Source organism: Amblyraja radiata, chromosome 2, assembly GCF_010909765.2.
Source record: "Amblyraja radiata isolate CabotCenter1 chromosome 2, sAmbRad1.1.pri, whole genome shotgun sequence".
Taxonomy (NCBI): Eukaryota; Metazoa; Chordata; class Chondrichthyes; order Rajiformes; family Rajidae; genus Amblyraja; species Amblyraja radiata.
Window position 1 is genome coordinate 2,783,817 of NC_045957.1, and position 14,058 is coordinate 2,797,874.

General features: G+C 46.6%; 1 protein-coding gene across 1 annotated transcript in view; it reads left to right on the forward strand.

Moving 5' to 3' along the window:
- Nucleotides 1-14,058, forward strand: part of LOC116984372 — a 131,466-nt gene that overhangs the window by 43,523 nt on the left and 73,885 nt on the right. Inside the window, exons 3-4 of the mRNA XM_033038533.1 lie at nucleotides 3,500-3,664; nucleotides 10,664-10,805. Coding sequence (XP_032894424.1) covers nucleotides 3,500-3,664; nucleotides 10,664-10,805 — 307 coding nt within the window. The remainder of the gene's footprint in view (nucleotides 1-3,499; nucleotides 3,665-10,663; nucleotides 10,806-14,058) is intronic.

The window sequence follows — 14,058 nt, forward strand, 5'->3', positions numbered from 1 at the left end:
GGATCTCCTCGCTGATAACCATTTTAACTACCCTTTCCAATTCTGATACTGACCTCTCTGTCCTCTGTCCTGGGCCTCCTCCATTGCCAGAGAGAGGTCACACACAAACTGGTGGAGCAGCATCTTATATTCTACTTGGATAACTTACAACCCAATGGTATGAATATTGAATTCTCCAATTACCTACAGGCAACTCCTCCCCTTCTTCTCTCCTCCCCCCTTTCCCCCTTGCCTATATCCTCTTAAGCATAAATTCCTTATTTAATCCTTCATATGTTCTGAAGTGATAGGAGCAGAATTAGGCCATTCAGCCCATCAACTTTACTCCGCCATTCAATCATGGCTGATCTATCTTTCCCTTTTAACCCTATTCTCCTGCCTTCTCCCCTTAACGCTTGACACCTTGACTTCTATCTTCCTTTACCCTCTTAATAATAAATAATAATAATACATTTTAATAAATTTTATTTATGGGCGCCTTTCAAGAGTCTCAAGGACACCTTACAAAAATTTAGCAGGTAGAGGAAAAACATGTAAGGGGAATGAAATAAATAGTAGAGGCATGACTGGTACACAAAGTAAAGACAGAATTCAATTCTTGTTTTTAATGTATGTATAAATTGCCTTGGGATTTTCTAATTATACTTGCCAAAGCATTTTATGGCCCCTCTGGCGCTCCTGAGGAAAATTATCTAAGTTTACAACAAGATTTAGATCAGTGGGAAAGTAGGCTAAGGAATGCAAATGGAATTTAACTCTGACAAGTGTGAGATGTTCCATTTTGTATTGTCAAAGCAGGGCAGGACTTGAATAATAAATGGTAGGGACCCGGAGAGTATGCAGAATGGAAATATCTAGGAGTACAGGTGCTTGGTTCCCTTAAAGTGGTGGGACAAGTGGACAACATAGTAAAGAGGTGTTTGGCACACTTGGGAAGGGTATTGAGCACAAAAGTTGAAACATCATGATGCACCTGTACAAGTCACAGGTGAGATCAAACTTAGAATACGGTCGCATGATTCCATGTCATTTAGTTGGAAAGGGTGCCGAAGAGATTCACAAATATGTTACCTGGGCTTGCGGGCTTGTGTTATAGCCGGAGGTTGGATTTGCTGGGACTTATTTATTTGGCGCATAGGAGGCATAGGGGAGACTTTATTGAGGTGTTGAAGATCATGAAGGGCATGGATGAAGTGAATGCTCGTATTCTTTTTGTCGGGTTAGAAGATTCTACAGCTAAAGGGCATAGGATTAAGATGAGAGGGGAGGCATTTAAGAACCTCAGGGACAACTCTCTGTGGGTAGTATCTGTCTGGCCTGAGCTTCCGAAGGAAGCAATAGAAGCATCCCATTGGCAGTGTTCCAATCCTCTGGCACATCTCCAGAATCTGATTATTTTGGTACATCCACTCTTTCAGTAGCCACTTCAAGGCAGAATGTCGTACAATGCACAACAGGCTCTTCGGCCCACCAAGTCCATGCCAACATTTTGTCCCAGCTTTACTGGTCCCATTGCTCACATCAGGACAGGCATTTTCTATGCCTTACCTATTCATGTCTGCCTAAATGGCTCAATTCTAATCATGTATTGTTTTTCCACTGGTAGACAAGAATGCTGAAGAAACTCAGCGGGTGAGGCAGCATTTATGGAGCGAAGGAAATAGGCAACGTTTCAGGCCAAAACCCATCTTCAGACCTCCGCTGGCTGGTTAGCACGCAACAAAAGCTTTACACTGAACCTTGGTACACATGACATTAAACTAAACTGAAGAGCAAAAACTCTCCCTCTGTATCCAATGCTCTCAGTGTTCTTGGTTCTTGGTTTCTTGGTTTCTTGGTCCTCCAAAATATTCCAAATGGAATTTAAACTGGAGGTGGTGAAGGGAGGACTTAAGCCAGAAAGGGTTATTGGGAAGAAAGAGCTACTTTAAATTTAGTTGTATCTGGTTGGGTAACTATAGTTGGGTGGAGATTATTCCATGCTTTAATTGTGCGGGGGAAGAACGGATTGCTGTACACATCTGTCTTTGTAGCTGGGATCACAAATTGGATCGAATGCCCTCGTCTGCTCCTAATTGGTTTGGGTTTGGTGTAGGTCTTGTAGTCTATGTCGAGCTGACCATTTAACATTTTGTAAAAACAGGTCAAACGGTGAGCTTCACGTCTGTCTTGGAGAGGGTTCCACCCCAGAGAATTCAGAAGTTTGGTGACACTCGCTTCTCTCTCATAGGTGTTAGTAACAAATCGAGCTGCCTGTCTTTGGACACGTTCGATGGAATAAATGTTTTTATTTGTGTATGGGTCCCATGCTGCAACTGCGTAGTCCAAATGAGGTCTAACGAGGGTGAAGTGTAGCTTCTCCTTGACAGAAGTTGAACAATGATGAAAGTTGCGCCTCAGAAACATAGAAACATAGAAATTAGGTGCAAGAGTAGGCCATTCGGCTCTTCGAGCCTGCACCGCCATTCAATATGATCATGGCTGATCATCCAACTCAGTATCCTGTACCTGCCTTCTCTCCATACCCTCTGATCCCCTTAGCCACAAGGGCCACATCTAACTCCCTCTTAAATATAGCCAATGAACTGGCCTCGACTACCCTCTGTGGCAGAGAGTTCCAGAGATTCACCACTCTCTGTGTGAAAAATTTTCTTCTCATCTCGGTTTTAAAGGATTTCTCCCTTATCCTTAAGCTGTGACCCCTTGTCCTGGACTTCCCCAACATCGGGAGCAATCTTCCTGCATCTAGCCTGTCCAACCCCTTAAGAATTTTGTAAGTTTCTATAAGATCCCCTCTCAATCTCCTAAATTCTAGAGAGTATAAACCAAGTCTATCCAGTCTTTCTTCATAAGACAGTCCTGACATCCCAGGAATCAGTCTGGTGAACCTTCTCTGCACTCCCTCTATGGCAATAATGTCCTTCCTCAGATTTGGAGACCAAAACTGTACGCAATACTCCAGGTGTGGTCTCACCAAGACCCTGTACAACTGCAGTAGAACCTCCCTGCTCCTATACTCAAATCCTTTTGCTATGAAAGCTAACATACCATTCGCTTTCTTCACTGCCTGCTGCACCTGCATGCCCAACTCCTGTTGCTTTCACCGTTGCACCGTTCTCTCCCTCTGTAGCCAGTGGTCCTAGGTCCAGGCAGCTGGTAGTCGATGGTCCCACCAGAGTCGGCTGCCTGCCCCTCTTCCGGGTCTACGTCTATGTCCCTGGAGAGGGAACACGCTGTGTCCACGGGGACTCTGGAGGTCTTCCGTGAACTCTGGTAGCTGCGGGGGTCGAGTATTGTTGATAAAGTTGGGAACATTTAAATTTGATAACTGTTTGTTTGTAAACTGCCAATATAGGCAGTCTGATCATGTTAGTGCTCTGTATTTTTGTTTGTTTTGAATAAAATAATTTTGTATTAAAGAAAAAGTGTCGATTATCCAGTGTTCCTGGTGTGACTCTATCCAGTGTTCCCAGTGTTGACTCTTGTTTCTGTTTTTCAGAAGCGGAACAAGCGGACTGAAGTCAAGAGGCAGGTGGTCAGTGAGGTGAAGGTTCACATAGCGAGTGACGCAGCAGCAGCAGACCGAGCCTGTAATCAGCCCAAGCGAAGCAGGAAAAGGAAGAGCGGGAAGATTTCCTGCTGCCAGGCTCCCACAGCTCAACTGGTGGGTTCACCGGCCGTTTGCTTCTCTCTGTGGTTGTGTGAGCAACGAGCGGTTTATACTCAACCGCATAATCACAGGTCCATCGGCCCACCATATCCCTGCCAGCCCTCTGACTGAGGACAATGGAATGAATGATCAAGGATAAGAGATCACTGGAATTATTTGAGGTGGCATAGAATGGGTGTCTGATCACAGTACATGAATGACAGCACAGACCATTTCCAATTTGCATTTAATCAATGAAATGTGTGTCTGATCAATCAGAATGGGATCTGAGCATTGTCACGTACAGAAGGCAGGATTAGAGTAACCACCGACCTCCCAGCAGTCTGCACAGTTCAATGTAGGGGGAAAAATGAGCTGACTCTGTCAACAGGCTTGAGTGCTTGCAGCGACCTATGAGCATAACCCAGAGCATGACGCAGTATCAAAGGGCACCAATTTTTAGTTGTAAAGGAACATAGAACAGTGTAGGAACAGGCCCTTTAACCCACTGTGTCTGTGCCAAACATGATGCCAAATTAGCCTCATTTCCCCAGGCTGCATGTGACCCATACCCCTCCATTCCCAGCATATCCATGTGCCTATCCAAAAGATTATTAAAGACCACTATTGTATCTGCTTCCACCACCACCCCTGGCAGTGTTTACATGTAGACAGCATGAACACCCACTACCCCGTGTGTAAAAAACCTCACCACGCACATCTCCTTTACACTTTAAAACTCACTTTAAAACTATGTATTTGTCATTTCCACTCTGCTAAAAATGCTCTGAATGTCTACCCCATCTATGCCTCACATCATTTTATATAATTCTATCAAGTCTCCCCGCAACCTCTGATGCTCCAGATTTAATTGAGTTTTTTGGGTGACTAAGGTGTGATGAGGGCAGGGCGATCTCTTGTCTACATGAACTTTAGCAAGGCCTTTCACAAGGTACCGCATGGTAGGCTGGTCTGGAAGGTTAGATCAAATGAGGTCCAGGTGAGCTAGTCAAATGGAAAAAAAATTGTCTTGAAGGTAAGGTGGTGGTGGAGGGTTGTTTTTCAGACTCTAGGCCTATAACATGTAAAGTACCACAGGGTCCACTGTCGCTTGTTATTACTGATTTAGATATGAATGTAGGTGGCAAGGTTAGTAAGTTTGTGGATGACACTAACGTTAATAATAATAATAATAATAATAAATACTTTATTGATCCCCTCAGGGAAATTCAGATGTCCAGAAGCCCCCAACCAACAAACCCACAGATTCAAAACGAACGCAGACAGAAAATACATAGAATACAATGTGGACACTACCTGAGAGCAATAAATACTTAAAAAGACCAATAATTAACAGTTAAAAATTAAAAATCGCTAAATGCATCCCCCTACAGCCTAGCGGTCCGAATTATAAAATCTAATGGCTGCAGGGGTGAAGGATCTCCTGAACCGCTCCGTTCTACAGGGCAGGGAGAGGAGCCGGTTGTTGTTCCGAGTGCTCTTTTGACTCTCCAGAATTACATGGAGGGGATGCCCGGGGTTTTTCAGGATGGCCTGCACCTTGTGCCTTATACGCCTCTCAAGCACATCCATCCCAGAGTCTACTCTCCCCTCCAGCACTGAGCTAGCTCGTTTAACCAGTTTGACCGGCTTCTTGTTGTTTTTTGCCCCAGCAGACAACAGCGTAGAAAATAACACTTGCAACCACAGTGTTGTAAAACATGTGCAGCATATCATTACACACATTGAAGGATTTGAGCCTTCTGAGGAAAAAGAGTCTGCTCTGGCCTTTTTTGTAGAGGGAGTCAGAGTTGACAGACCCGTCCAGTTTGTTATCAAGGTGCACTCCAAGGTATTTATATGTCTGCACCACCTCAATGTCAGCCCCTGCAGCGTTGACCAGCTGAAGGGGGAGCTTGGACCTGCCAAAGTTAACCACCATCTCTTTAGCCTTAGTTGTGTTCAAGATGAGACAGTTCTCTTCACTCCAGGCACAAAAGACACTGGTCAAGTTCCTGTATTCCTCCTCCTGCCCATTCGTTACACATGCCACAATCGCTGTATCATCTGAATATTTCTGTACGTGGCATGTGTCAGACTTATAGTTAAAGCCTGCTGTATACAGGGTGAAGAGGAACGGGGCCAGAACCGTTCCCTGTGGGGCTCCAACATTGCACACCACTGTGTTAGTGGTTTAGTTTAGAGATACAGCGTGGAAACAGGCCCTCCGGCCCACAGGGTACGTGCCGACCAGCGATCACACGTACACTCGTTCTATCCTACAGACATGGGACAATTTACAGAGGTCAATTAACCTACAAACCTGCGCATCTTTGGAATGTGGGAGGAAACCGGAGCACCCGGAGAAAACCCACGCGGTCATAGTGTGAATGAACAGACTCGGTACAGATCGCACCGATTGTCAGGATTGAATGCTATAAGGCGGCCACTCAACTGCTGTGCCACTGAGCCACCCTCTTCTGTGTTATTCTACCCTTTTGACACCCAATGATTTGGTCATTTTCTTTCTTTTTTTTTTTTTTTAATATTTTATTTTATTAGAAGTAAGTACAGTCATATGGCACCAAAGTGCCTAATATATATTTTCATAATACATTTTCTTTCTAAGTTTGGAAATCAGAGTACTCTTTAGTTTTGATATAAGGATAAGCAGATACATAAATAAACAGATAAACCGATAAATACAATGACTTCCATTATGCAGCACCTTAAATAGAGCAAAAATACCCAGGTAACCTCACAGGAGCCTTATCAAACAAGACAATGACATTAAGCTAAATGAAGTTCATAAGTTCCAGGAGCAGAATGAGGCCATTCGGCCCATCAAGTTCACTCCGCCATTCAATCATGGCTGATCACTCTCTCTTAACCCCATTCTCCTGCCTTCGACCCATAACCCCGACACGAAATGTCAACTATTCTTGTTCTCCAGAGATGCTGCCTGAACTGCTGGGTTACTCCAGCACTTTGTGTTTATTTTTTGTAAACGAGCATTTGCATTTCCTTATGTCCCATCAAACTTTAAAATGGTGTTCTCGTATCTGCCCCAACCACTTCCTCTGGCAGCTTGTTCCATATACCCACCACCCTCTGTGTAAAAAACATGTCTCTTAGGCCCCTTCAAATCTTTTCCCCTTGTGTCAATGCTACAGTATGTTCTCTAATTTTAGATTGACCTTCTCGGGCAAAAGGTCTGTGACTATTGAACTTATCTATGATCTCTTCTGACTGAAGCTCTTGACCATTTCCAGTTCAGCATCATTGATGCTGACAGGCACATCCACAACCCTTTGTTTCCTGAAGTAATGACAGTAACTAGCTCCTTTTGCTAACATTGAGGGACAGGTTATTGTCTTGACACCAATTCACCACGTTCTCTATCTACTTCCTGCACTCTTTCTTCTCATTGTTCAAGATCCGCCCACTACGGTGGTGTCACCTGCAAACGTGTAAATGGAGTTAGAGCAGAATTTGCCTGCACAGTTGTGAGTGTATAGGGAGTATAATGGGGGACTGAGAACGCATCTACGTGGGGCACCGTCGTTGAGAATTATCGTGGAAGATGTTTTTTCTCCTATCCTCACTGATTGCGTTCTATTGGTCAGGAAATCGAGGATCCAGTTGCAGAAAGGTGTGCTAACTCGTCGTTCCAGTTGTTTGGTTGGAATTATGGTGTTGAAGGTGGCTCGACCTGAAACATCCACAGTGCCCCTGCCTCCCTAAGTGCTTGCTGAGTTCCTCCAGCAGTTGTCTTTTGCAGCTGAGATTCACTACGCCCAGGGGTGGTGGGTCTGATGTTCAAGAAGATATTGAGTAGATATGCCTGTGATCTCTAGACATTAGAGGGGTGAGAGGCAGCCTTAATGAAACATAACATTCCTTTACATAGCTTAACAAGGGAGTTATGCAGCGCATGTTCCACCTTTTTTGAATTAGGTGCAGCAATCTTGGAATAGTTGTGGGCCGTTTAGGACTAAGCTGTGCAGCCAATTTTTCACTCAGATGGTGATGTATGTTTGGAATTCTGTGCCCTGAAACCTGTAGAGGCTCAGTACTAGATGTAGGGTTAATTCTGGTAAATGGTGCCAAGGTCGAAGATAAGACGTGATCCTGCTGAACAGTGGAATGGGTCTGAGGAGCCAAATAGTCTTGATTCTGAATGGGTCAACTGGGCTTGTATGTACTGGAATTTAGAAGGATGACAGGAGATCTCATAGAAACATATACAATTCTTAAAGGATTGGACAGGCAGGATGCAGGAAAAATGTTCCCGATGTTGGAGGTGTCCAGAACCAGGGGTCACAGTTTAAGTAAGCTAATTAGCACTGTGATGAGGTAAAACCTTTTCACCCAGAGAGTTGTGAATCTGTGGAATTCTTTGCCACAGATGGCAGTGACGGCCAATTCACTGGATGTTTTCAAGAGGGAGTTAGATTTAGCTCTTACTGATTTTAGATGATCAGCCATGATCATATTGAATGGCGGTGCTGGCTTGGAGGGCCGAATGGTCTACTCCTGCACCTATTTTTCTATGTTTCTAACAGGACTCTGAGAGCATTGACGTCGGGAGGGATCTTGGAGTCCATTGCTCCTTGAAAGTGCCAACACAGGTTGATAGGGTGATAGGGTTGACAGTCTCACCTGGTCCAGGAACACCACTGGGACCGTCAAACGGGCCCATCAGCGACTGCACTTCCTGAGGAAACTAAAACAGGCCTCACTCCCCACCAACATCATCAGGACTTTCTACAGGGGTACGGTGGAGTCTGTACTCACATACTGCATAAATACGTGGTACTCCACCTGCAACTGCTCGGACAGGAAGGCTCTGCAGAGGGTAGTGAGGGGAGCAGAGAGGATCATTGGCGTCTCCCTACCCTCGGTACAAGAACTGTTCCAGAGCCGCTGTCTGAAAAAAGCTCAGAGAATTGCTAAGGACAAACTGCACCCCCTCCACATACACCTGGATCTCCTGCCATCAGGCAAGAGATATCGCAGCATCAAAGCCCGGACTACAAGACTGCTAAACAGCTTCCTGCCACAGGCTGTGAGGCTGTTAAACAGTCACTCTGTACTCACAGTCACCGGATTCTGAGGCTAGGCACTGACATTTTAATAACTGGCACTGGCCACTTTAATAACTGGCACTGGCCACTCAAATCAGCTGCCCCGGACATTTTTATAATTGGTTTTACTGTATTTTAACGTTGTTGTTTTACCTGCTTTTAACTATTTATTTATACTGTTCCATCAGGGACTGGATTGTTTTTAGTGTTATTATGGGTGAAATGTTTTAAATTTCATGTGCGATGCTCCGCTATTCCCTGGGAAACGTCTTTTCATTTTGCACTGTACAACTGTTGCAAGATGACAATGAAGGTTGATTGATTGGATTGATTGATTGGTAAGCAAACATGTGGGATGCTTACCTTCATTGGTCGGATCATTGCGAAAAAGAGTCAGGAAGTCATGATGCAGTTTTATAGGACAAATGGTAAGGCCGCATTTGCAATATTGTGTGCAGTTCTGGTCGCTTCATTACAGGAAGGATGTTGAAGCTTTGCAGAGGATACAGGTTTACCAGAATGCTGCCTGGATTAGAGCGTACTAGCTGTAAGAAAGGGTAGGACAAACTTGGATTGTTTTCTCTGGAGCATGGAAGACTGAGACCTGCTAGAGGTTTAAAGAATTGCAATTTATGTCGACCTAGTTGGCATATTGGGGTAGTACTATTTCTTGCATTTGGCCCATATCCCTCTAAACCATTCCTATCCATATATCTGTCCAAATGTATTTTGAAAGTCATAATTGTATAATTTCTATATCTCCTCTGGCAGTTCATTCCAGATATGGACTTCCCTCTGAATGAAAAAGTCACCCCTAAGGTCCATCTTAAATCTCTCCCCTCGCACCTTAAGCCTCTCGTTTTAGAATGTGCTATCCAGGGAATAAGACTGTGATTGTTCACTTTATCCATGCCCCTCGTGAACTTGTACACTTCAATATGGACATCCCGCACCCTCCTATGCTTCAACGAAAACAGTTCTAACCTACCCAACCTCTCAAACTCAAGCCCAGATAACATCCCGATGAATCTCTTCTTCACCCTTTCCAAGTTATTGATCGGGGATCAGGGTTATTGATCTGGGGTTGGGTTTATTGATTGGTGCAGTATTTATTGATTGGGGATCGGGTTTATTACCTGGGGTGAAGTTTATTGACTGGGCATTGCGTTATTGATCAGGGGTTGGTTTATTGATCTGTGGTTGGGTTTATTAATCAGAGATCTGGTTTATTGTTCTGGGGTTGGGTTTATTGATCAGGGGATAGACACAAAAAGCTGGAGTAACTCAGCGGGACAGGCAGCTTCTCTGGGGAGAAGGAATGGGTGACGTTTCGGGGTGAGACCCTTCTTCAGACTGGTTAGGGATAAGGGAAATGAGAGATATAGTTGGTGATGTGGAGAATGTGAATGAAAGATATGCCAAAAAGTAAGGATGTTAATGGAAACATGCCATGTTGGCTGTTTGTAGGGTGAAAATGAGAAGCTAGTGCGACTTGGGTGGGGGAGGGTTAGAGAGATAGAGAGGGAATGCCGGGACTACCTGAAGTGAGGGAAATCAATATTCATACCACTGGGCCGTAAGCTGCCCAAGTGAAATATGAGATGCTGTTCCTCCAATTTGCATTTAGCCTCACTCTGACAATGGAGGAGACCGAGGACAGAAAGTTGTGTGTCGGAATGGGAAGGAGAAATGAACAGGGGTCTGGTTTATTGATTTGGGGTCAAATTTATTGATCTGGGTTCGGTTTATTGATTGGGAGTCGGGTTTATTGATTGGGGTTGGTGTTATTGATTGGAGCCAGAGTTTATTGATCATGGGTCAGGGTAATTAATTAGGGGGTGGGGGTCTATAGATCTGGGTTGTGTTTTTGATCAGGGTTGGTATTCTTGATCAGAGTTTGATGTAATATGTGTTGTGCTGTCTTCAGGTCGGCAGCACCAAGATGGAGCAGAACCAGTACATGAGGCGGGAACGGGTGCCCGGAGACACACTGCCCTGGAACCGGCCGAGATCGGTGGAGAGCGGCAGGGTGATGGAGCCACCCGAGCGGGCCGTGCTCAGGATAGCAGGTAGGACCAACGGGAGCTGGCTGTGGCTGACTGTGAGGGTTGGGTGCTGGGTGTGGGAGTGAATGAGGGGACAGGTGCTGGGTGGGTGGTGTGGGTTCGCAGAGGTCAAACACTCACACCGTGACCTTTTGCCCTCTTGAGGCTGGGACCCCCAGGACTCCGTGCCATCCTCCCAGTGAGAGAGTTCCAAACCTCTCTGATGTTCCAGAGTATCGGAAAGCCAGGGTGCCTATAGATGGCAACTGTTGTCAGTTTATGAAATAGGAGTTAATCTGCCTTGGTGACCTGTAGATTATAGGAAGTTTGGGGTCTAACATGGATCGCAGGTTGGATGCATGCAATATCATGGCTGCATGGGAATTGGTCTTAGTTTATCAATGTCACATTTACTGAGATACTGTGAGAAACTTTGTTTGCATGTTATCCAGTCAAATCATAATGTATATGAATACAATCAGGCCATACACAAGTACAACAGGTAAATACTAGAGTGCTGAATATAGTGTCACAGTGTTATAGTGAAAGTGCAGATAGAGAAGGTGCAAGGTCCATAAAGAGGTAGATCGGCTGATTGGGACTACATCCGAGCTTATGAGAGAACTACTCAGTAGTTTGATAACAGCAGGGAAGAAGCTGTTCTTGAATCTGGTGATGTGTACTTTCAAACCTTTGTACCTTCTGCTCGACGGGAGAGCGGAGAAGAGGGAATGAGTGGTCCTTGATTATGTTAGCTGCCTTCCCGAGGCAACTTGAAGGGTAAATGTATTCGATGTTCGAAAGTCTAGTCTGTGTGATGGACCAAGCAGTGATGCATCCCAATAGGATGCTTTATACAGTGCATTTGTAGAAGTTGATTAGTGTTGGTGACATGCTGAACTTCCTTCGACCCCTGAGGGCATAGAGGTGTTTGTGTGGTTTCTTGGCTGGATCTTCACGATGCCGAGGAAGATGATTATATCCAGGCTTTCGAAAACGTCCGGGAGAAGTATAAAGGTGACCCGTGAAAGGGGGACTGAGAGAGAGGGAGGGAGGGGAGAGGGAAAAGGAAAAGTCTTAAAGTCTTTGTCTCTGGTTCCCTCCTCCACTTCACCTCTCCTCTCTTCTCACTCCCTACTCTTCCCTCTCCCCTTCACTCTCATCCCTCCCTCCACTTCTCTCCTCCCCAATCGACCCAGCTCCAATCCTACCTCCCTCCTCACCCTCCCTCTTCTTTGCCACATTCCCCATCCATATTCCCACCTCCACATTACCCTCTCCCCCCTCTCCATTGCCCTCTCCCCGTTCCGTCATCTTCATTCCTCCTTCTTCACCCTCCTCTTTGCCCTCACTTCTCACCTCCCCCTCACCACCCCCCCTCTGCCTCCCACCTAACCCCTCTCCCTTTCACCCCTCACATTGCCACTCTCCATTCGTCCCTGTTCCTCCACTGCCTCTCCTCCCCCACTTCCACTCTCCTTCATCCCACATTCCTCTCTCATTTTCACCCTCATCACCTCCTCCGTTCCCTACCCCTATTCCCCATGATCTACCCCTATTCCCCATGATCTACCCCTATTCCCCATGACCTGCCCCTATTCCCCATGATCTACCCCTATTCCCCATGACCTGCCCTTATTCACCCATGATCTACCACTATTCTCCCATGACCTGCCCCTATCTCCCATGACCTGCCCCTATTCCCCTCCCCTGTTTTCCTCTCCTACTTCCCGCCACCTCCCCCATGCGCCTCCCTTTCCCCTCCCCCGGTGTCTCTCTGTATCTGCCGGCCGTGTGCGGTGCAGATCGGGTGTCGAGGGCCCTTTAAGCGGCTCCGAAGCTGCGCTACGCCCACTCGCAGCGGGGCCGGGGCCGGACTAGGAGCGGGGGGACCATGGCCGGGCGCCCGCCTTGGGAGCTGCCCGCCGATGCCCAGGAAGATGATTATATCCAGGCTTTCGAAAACGTCCGGGAGAAGTATAAAGGTGACCCGTGAAAGGGGGACTGAGAGAGAGAGGGAGGGAGGGGAGAGGGAAAAGGAAAAGTGTTAGAAGAGAGAGAGAGAGAACACGAGCGTTGAATAAAGTGTGTGGAGGAGAGAGAGAGAGAGAGAGAGAGTGGGAAAGAGAGTTGTGTGGGAGCGATTGTACAAGAGAGTGCGGGGGAGAGTGAGAGAAAAAGTTTAAGAGAGTGTGGGAGAGATGTAGGAGCAGAGAGAACGGAGAGAGTGTGCCAGAGAGCAAGTGGAAAAGAGAGAGTGCTTTGGCAGGGTGTGGAATATGAGAGAGAGTGGGTGAGAGGGAGAGTGGTGGGAGAGCATATTGGTGGTGGAGAAAGTGTGGGTATGGGGGAGATGGGAGAGAGGGGGGAAAGTGTGGGAGAGAGAGGAGCTGGAAGATGGGGAGTGTGGGACAGAGGGAGGGAGAGAGCCTGGGAGTGTGGCAGAGGGGACAGTGGGAGAGGGAAGGGATGAGCGTGTTGTTGAGGGAGAGAGTCACCTTGGGCGAGGGAGAGCTGGGAAGAGTGCAGAGCTGCGGGCTCTGCTTTCCTGTTGTATATTAACAATTGATCATGGTTGTAGGAGGCATACCTCCATATATGTCGGTGACATTGAACCTGAAGGCACAATGAAGTGTGAGGAATGGTGGGCCAGGGAATGGGTGGATGTCGTTTGAAGTTGAAGAATGGTGGGTGGTACACATTGGCAGAGAGAACAGGACGGGGCAACACAAGTGTGAGGGTGTGCAAGAACAGAGGGTCTGGTGTGTATGTGCACAGTCTGTGGAGGTGGGGATAAAGAGACACACGATGTGGGCTTTGTGAACTGGGGTTCAGAAATCGGGAGTGAGGATGTCACAGTGAACATTATAGACCTCTGGTTCAGCTGCAGCTGCTGAGTCTGAGGGCCACACACTGGGAGAGGTGAGTAGGTTTGGGAGATTCAGTGAGGGCTTCCAGGTGCTGGATAGGTGCACATTGACAAGCCAGGGCTGGATGTTGGACCAAACACACAGTGCTGGCGTAACTCAGCAGGTCAGGTAGCTGCTGTGGAGGGAATGGACAGGCAATGTTTTGGGTGGGAACTTTGAAGAAACATCCCTCCCCATTCCTTCCATGGATGCTGCTTGATGCACTGAGTTACTGTAGCACTTTGTATTTTGCTCGAGAAGCTGGGGCCTTCTCCTTGGGACAGGGGAGTGTGCCCGGAGTCCTGACAGAGGAATCTGGTACCAGGAGAGGGTGGGGTCATCAATGAGGACGATTGGTGTGTAGGCGA